This window comes from Neophocaena asiaeorientalis, unplaced genomic scaffold (assembly GCF_003031525.2).
Source record: "Neophocaena asiaeorientalis asiaeorientalis breed wild unplaced genomic scaffold, Neophocaena_asiaeorientalis_V1.1 scaffold356, whole genome shotgun sequence".
Classification (NCBI taxonomy): domain Eukaryota; kingdom Metazoa; phylum Chordata; class Mammalia; order Artiodactyla; family Phocoenidae; genus Neophocaena; species Neophocaena asiaeorientalis.
The window spans coordinates 1,114,940-1,120,939 of record NW_020172269.1 but is presented as its reverse complement, the minus strand read 5'-3'; the positions used below and the strand labels follow the sequence as shown (position 1 = coordinate 1,120,939).

At 59.9% G+C, this 6,000-nt stretch overlaps 1 protein-coding gene across 1 annotated transcript in view; it reads left to right on the top strand.

Annotated features, from left to right (window-relative positions):
- The window catches only part of JAKMIP3 (Janus kinase and microtubule interacting protein 3), a 92,266-nt gene that overhangs the window by 55,454 nt on the left and 30,812 nt on the right, over window positions 1–6,000 (top strand). The window contains exon 3 of the mRNA XM_024762174.1: window positions 3,256–3,753. Within this exon, the coding sequence (XP_024617942.1) occupies window positions 3,256–3,753 (498 nt within the window). The remainder of the gene's footprint in view (window positions 1–3,255; window positions 3,754–6,000) is intronic.

The following is a 6,000-nucleotide window of genomic DNA, read 5'->3' as shown; positions in this document are numbered from 1 at the left end:
ACTAAATTAAACTTCACTCTGAGAGGGAAAAGAGACAGGCCAGCCTGTGAACGAGGCAGCAGGGGGGAAACGTGCTGAAAGGTAATGATAAAAACTGGTGCTTATTTGCAGGAGTTTATGGTCTGCAAGCAGGTTCCTGTGCTTTTCTTACTTCCAGCCTCTGAGGAGGGTACAGTGAGGCCGAGGTTATTACAGAGCTGCTGGGAGCTCCTAAAAAGTTCTGTGTCATGGAGAAGCTGTTTAAGCTCAGGGATCCGGGTCATGTTGGTCAATCTTCAATTTTCAGTGCTATTTGGGGCCATGAGCCCTTTCCCCCCTCCACCCGCTGGAGCTGCACACCTGTGCATACCCTGCGTGCCCGCCATCAGCCGGTCTCCGTGGCCAGGGGAGCTTGTCGGTTCGGCCCAGACACTAAGGGAAGGAATTCACCGCCCCTTAGTGGACGGAGCCTCAGAGAGGAGAGGAACAGTGAGCGCGTGGCAGAGACAAGTGCCAGTGCACTCACGGGCGCCTCCTGGCGGGGCTTCCAGGAAGCCACCGGACTGGTCCTTGTGGTCAGTGCCTTTGCTCAGAACTGCAAGTGAGCGAGCCCAGCTGAGCACCAATTCCAGCCCCAGAGCGTCTTCCGGGACCCTCACTCGTGTTGCTTGTTCTCCTCTCCTTCAGCTGCCAGATCTTCCTCTCCAGCTTCTGGTAACCACGGTGGCCGTCGTGGAGGCAGGGGTTCCAAAGGGAGCCCAGCCGTGCTGTTGGCTCTGTCAGAGCCAATTGCTCCAGCAGCATCGGGGCTGCTGCGGGGATGGGCAGGGAGGCTGGGAGGCCCGGAGGCCGGCCCCGTGTCGGCTCACTTTTAGCCAGGCCTCTCGTGCAAGTCTGATGTGGGCTGTGGCAGACACCTGTTCCACAGCAGAGTCACGGGCACTGGACCGAAGGGTAACCACAGGCGGGCGTAGTCTCCGTTTTCACTGCATACAGCTTAGCTCAGAGGGTTAAACCCCATCTAACCCTGAACTGTTCTGCTGATGTCTCTCTCTCTGCTCCAAACAAAACAAAACACAAAACACGCCTCTATGATACATGCTACGTCAGTTTTCGTTTCTCTGCTGATTCCCATCCAAGAGGGTGTCCTGAAGGTGGGTGTTACGTCATCCATCAAGGGGAGAGGAGCTGGGCTCTGGATCTCAGATGCGGGTGGCGCTTCTGACTCCACCACGTCCAGCTTCAGGACCCACTCTGCCGACCCTCCGCACCCCACCCGCTGTAGGGACGGCAGCACCTCCCGCCCTGAGCAGGTTCTGAAATGGCACCAGTGGGCTCTCCTAGAGAGTCACCACGCCCACACGACTGAGAAATACCCCCCGTCCAAATCTTGCTTTTCTGGGTGTCTTGAACTTTAAACTGGACAAAAGGGAGATTCACTTAAATGGAAGATGAATAAATATCTGTCTGCTCGAGGCTTTCAGCAATAGCCCAGTTCTCCAGGCAGAAACCCAAACAGCTGGGCCGGCGCTCACAGTGCCCCGTGTGCCGCTGGGAACTTGTCAGGGGCCCCGGTTATTAGAGTTTCTGCAAGCATTGCAGGGTCTGAGCCGTCCTGAGGGAAGGCTCGGGACCAAACCCCACTGGACAATAGGACTGCCCGTTGGGGTGCACCAGCTGAGGGAGTCAGCGTCCCAGGTCTGCTCTAAAGGGGGAAATAACAGAGGACAAGGTGGCCACGGCCCTGGCAGGGAAGGCAGACGGCTCAGCCACAGAGAGAGAGAAATAAGGCACTTGCGGGAGTGACGACTGCTGTGGAGACAGTGACACAAAGTAACGGGGTCGCTGCAGGGGCCCCGGGAGCTCCTGACCCCAGGAGGCTGCAGAGGCTGCCGCCCGAGACCGCGGGAGACCACTCGGGGCTGAAGCTGGGCCGGGCCGGGCAGAGCAAGCCAGGAGGGTGGCAGCAGGCGCACGTCCAGGGTCGTGGGGTCAGAGCCTACACGCCTCTGCGGTGGGAGAACAGAAAGCGCAGGGCGTGAGTCCCCACGGAGCGGGGCTGCGGCCCGTGCCTCGTTCTCCCGCAAGGATGTGCCCCGTGGGTGGCACGGGGTCTTGCAGGTGGCGCCCTCTTTGCTGGGGCTGGGGCTGCTTTTATTCCCAATGCACCGGGAGACGGACGGAGAAGAGGCTCACGCGGGGACCAGAGTGGCGAGCTTTGTGCTTCCTGAGCTCTCTCCGTGGAGAGTGGGTGGTGGGGAAGGGTGGTAGGAGGCAGTGGAGGCCTGGGGGCCGTGGGGGGTGGCCAGGGAGGTGACAGATAACACGGTGCACCCTGCAGGTGGTGGTGGCAGGACTCGCTGACGGGACTGGGGTGACGTGAGCCGAGGATGACAGCCCCGCTCGAGGTGCCTGGACTGAGAACACAGACCTCTGAGGCTGGTGGGGGGAAGGGAAGCGTCCCTCTGGACACACTGTGAGGGGTCTGTAGGGGGCTGCGTTTCTCAGGGTTCTGGCAGGAAGCGGAGGGCACCCTTGGTGTGTCTGGGGAAGGGTGGCAGGGCTGTGCACTCAGGTGTGCCTCCAGCCGGGCTCCTCCTGTCTGCCCCTCGCCCCCCACGTAGACCCGGGGCAAATCCGGATCCCAGCCATTCTTTCATTCCCTAAATAGAGTCTGAGCGCCGGCTTCATGCCACATGGTGTGTGTGGGGGTCATTCAGCCAAGGTCAGAGCTTTCGGATGGAAATAAATCATTCAGTAAAAAAAAAACAGTGAGTGTCCCCCAAAATCTAGACATCAGACATCATGTAGACAGACAGTACAGCTGCCTAGATCGGTTTCTCCATTTGCCAAGAGTGTCACAGAAGGTAAGCGAGACATCCCTTTATTTGGGCTGAAGGGGGAGGGGCCGAAGCCATCTGGAGGGCAGGAGCCCGCACCCGCCCTGCTCCCCACGGGCTGTGCCCGTTCCCTGGCAGATTCATTTGAGGCGAGGGTTTCACCCTCCCGTGCACCGCAGGTTTCCGGGGGCCCGTGTGACTGTGGTTTTACTTTCCGGGCCAGTGGGGCTTCCAGGCTTGACGCCTCTGGGCGCACATTCATGCTGTCCACCGACAAGGGTTGATTCTGTCGTCCAGGCGTGTTTTAATGAGCCGTTCTCGAATAGACGGTCGCTCCCAAGTTTGCAAGAAAAACCGCCTTCCCAGAACTTGCACTTGGGTTTCAGCAAACGTGGAGTTCGGCTCACAGACAGTGGGCATTGCACTGGTCTTGCAGGTCAGCCGCGTGGAAAGGGAGAAGAGCCAGGAGCTCAGGCAGCTGCGGGAACACGGGCAGCACAAGAGCGCCGTCCTGCTCACCGAGCTCAAGACGAAGCTGCACGAGGAAAAGATGAAGGAGCTGCAGGCCCTGCGGGAGACGCTGCTGCGGCAGCACGAGGCTGAGCTGCTGCGGCTCGCCAAGGTCAAGGACAGCGAGAACCAGCGGCTTCGGGCGCTGCTGCACGCCCTGCGTGACAGCGCCCCCGACAAGGTGCGCGCCATGCTGCTGTCCGAGGCCAAGGAGGAGGCGCGCAAGGGCTTCGAGGTGGAGAAGGTGAGGATGCAGCAGGAGATCTCCGAGCTCAAGGGGGCCAAGAAGCAGGCGGAGGAGGCGCTGACGGTGGTCGCCCAGGCCGACAAGGTCAAGGCCGCGGAGATCAGGAGCGTGTACCACCTGCACCAGGAGGAGATCTCCCGCATCAAGAAGGAGTGCGAGCGGGAGATCCGCCGGCTGGTATGTGCGGGGCGTGGGGCGCGGGGCGCGGGGCGCGGGCAGCAGGGGCAAGGGGCAGGCATGGCTTCGGCCTTGCTCTCGGGCAGGGTTCCCTGCACAGCGCACCTCACACCCCTACTGTTGGTTTGCAGACTGCAGAGAGGCCAGGCTGCTAAAAACAGCCGGGTGCGTTTCAGAACTCACCACAGTCAGCGCCCCCCAGGGCCGGGGAGGCCGCAGTCCTCTCCCCTCCACCCACCCAGCTTTCCTTCCCAGTTCCAGCGTGGCCAGAACAAGGCACCTGCAGAGGAACCCCCGTTTCCTGGAAGGGCTTTCTGAAAGGTTCCCCTTCTCACAGCCCCAGGTTAAGCTCAAGCCAGGCAGCAGCTAGTGTTTGATGGCATGAGTCCCACACTCCATAACCGGCAGGTTCTGCGGTCTGTGAGCTCACTGGACCCAGAGAGGCGAGACCAGAGGCCCACGGCTGATGGTCAGGGGCCCCAGGCCCTCCTGACATTCCCGAGCTGTGCACTGTCTGGGAAAGCGTCGCGCTTTGTGGGTCGGGAACTTCATCGGGCGCATCCTCCTGGCTCCAGAGACCGGGTGCCCAATATATGCGTGTATATATATGTGTGTGTATATACGTCTCTGTGTGTATATTTCACACATATATATCTTTCATGTGTATATCATTGAAGATATACATGCCTGATAGCAAGAAGACCAATACTTCCCTTTTGAGACCACCCCGCCAAGAGTCCCACAGCTCCGCGTCTGTCTCAGCCCAGCGGGGAGGAAATGGGCGGTGGGGTCACGTCCCACCCACTGCATCTCCCGCCCCTTCCACCAGGTGTCGCTGTTGGAAGCCGGTCCACAAGGTGCTGGCCGCCGGCATCAGGACCCAGCGCCCCCCATCCACCTCAGCTACTATTCCCAGAGCCCAGCCATGTTATAGAATATACAAAATAATTGTTTCCAGTTTTTATGGCGTACAATTGACATACATCACTGTATAGGTTTAAAAAGTGTACAAGACGGTGGTCTGACTTACATATATGTGAAATGATTACCCCCATGAGCTTAGTTAGCTCCATCAGTTCATGGAGACACAATAAAAAGAAAAACCAAAAGAAGAGTTACAAAATGTTTTCCTGGTGATAAGAACTCTTGGGACCTGCTGTATTAACAGCTTTCACATATCAATATTCTGTTTTTGTGCAAGGTAAAGCAAATAATGAAAAGCACACATGAAGTCTCAGCCACGCGCCCAACTCACAGGAGGTGCTCCCAGAGCGAGGGCCACAGTGAGCACCAGTTCCCGCCACCCGCGAGCCCAGCATCATGGCCCAAGCCTCTGCCAGGGCCCTTTCTCCGTTGCGGTGCTGCCCCCATGGTGCCCCCTTGCTTAACGAGGCCCAGCATCTCCTCGGCCTTCTCGTTTAGGCTCTAGCTGGTGAGAGCATCCTGGCCCCTAGACCCGGCTGTGGATTCAGGGGTAACACCCGGCCCAGCTGTGCAGACACGTCTGAATTGACCATGACTGAGGCCAAGTGTGATGCCCCAGCCCGGGGGGATGGGCGGCCTTGGCTGGGAATGGGGGCTCCGGGGCATTTTCAGAGAAGGCGGGGTTGGAAAGAGAGGGAGTGGTAGCAGGGCTAGAGCAGAACTGGAGGGTAGAAGATGTGGTCCAGAGGAGGCCCCACCGCAGGGGCCTGGGGGCAGGTCTGAGGAAGGGGCCTGGTCTGGAGGGGAGGCGGGCTGGGGGCTGTCCAGAGGCAGGGCCTGGCCCCGAGCCACAGTGCAGGGCCAGCAGTGGTCAGGGCGCTGCGGGCCAGAGGAGGGACGTGGTCCCAGGTCCCGGGACAGCCACGGTGCAGCGAGGTTCACTGACGCGGCCCCAGGGATGACCGTGCTGACGGCCGTCGGGGTCCCAGGGCTCCCGCACAGAGAGGCCCCGTCTGCCATTCCCTTGGAAGATGTTTGGCAATCCCAGTTTCTTACAAACGTCAGACAAAGAGTTGCTGTTTCCCCAGCCGTGGCACTGGCCCATCCCGGGGCGTGGTGACGACTTCCCTGGGTCTGGGAGGAAGGCACGTGGTTCCGGAAGGTCAGAGGTCCACCAGTGCTCAGGGAAGCGCTGGCCTGGGGGAGACGCAGCCCCCCTTCCCCATGTGCCACCCAGCGCTGGACGCCGAACCAGGGCATGTGGACGCCGAACCAGGGCATGTGTGACCGCAGGGGCGGCTGTGCAGCAGCCAGTGCCAGACA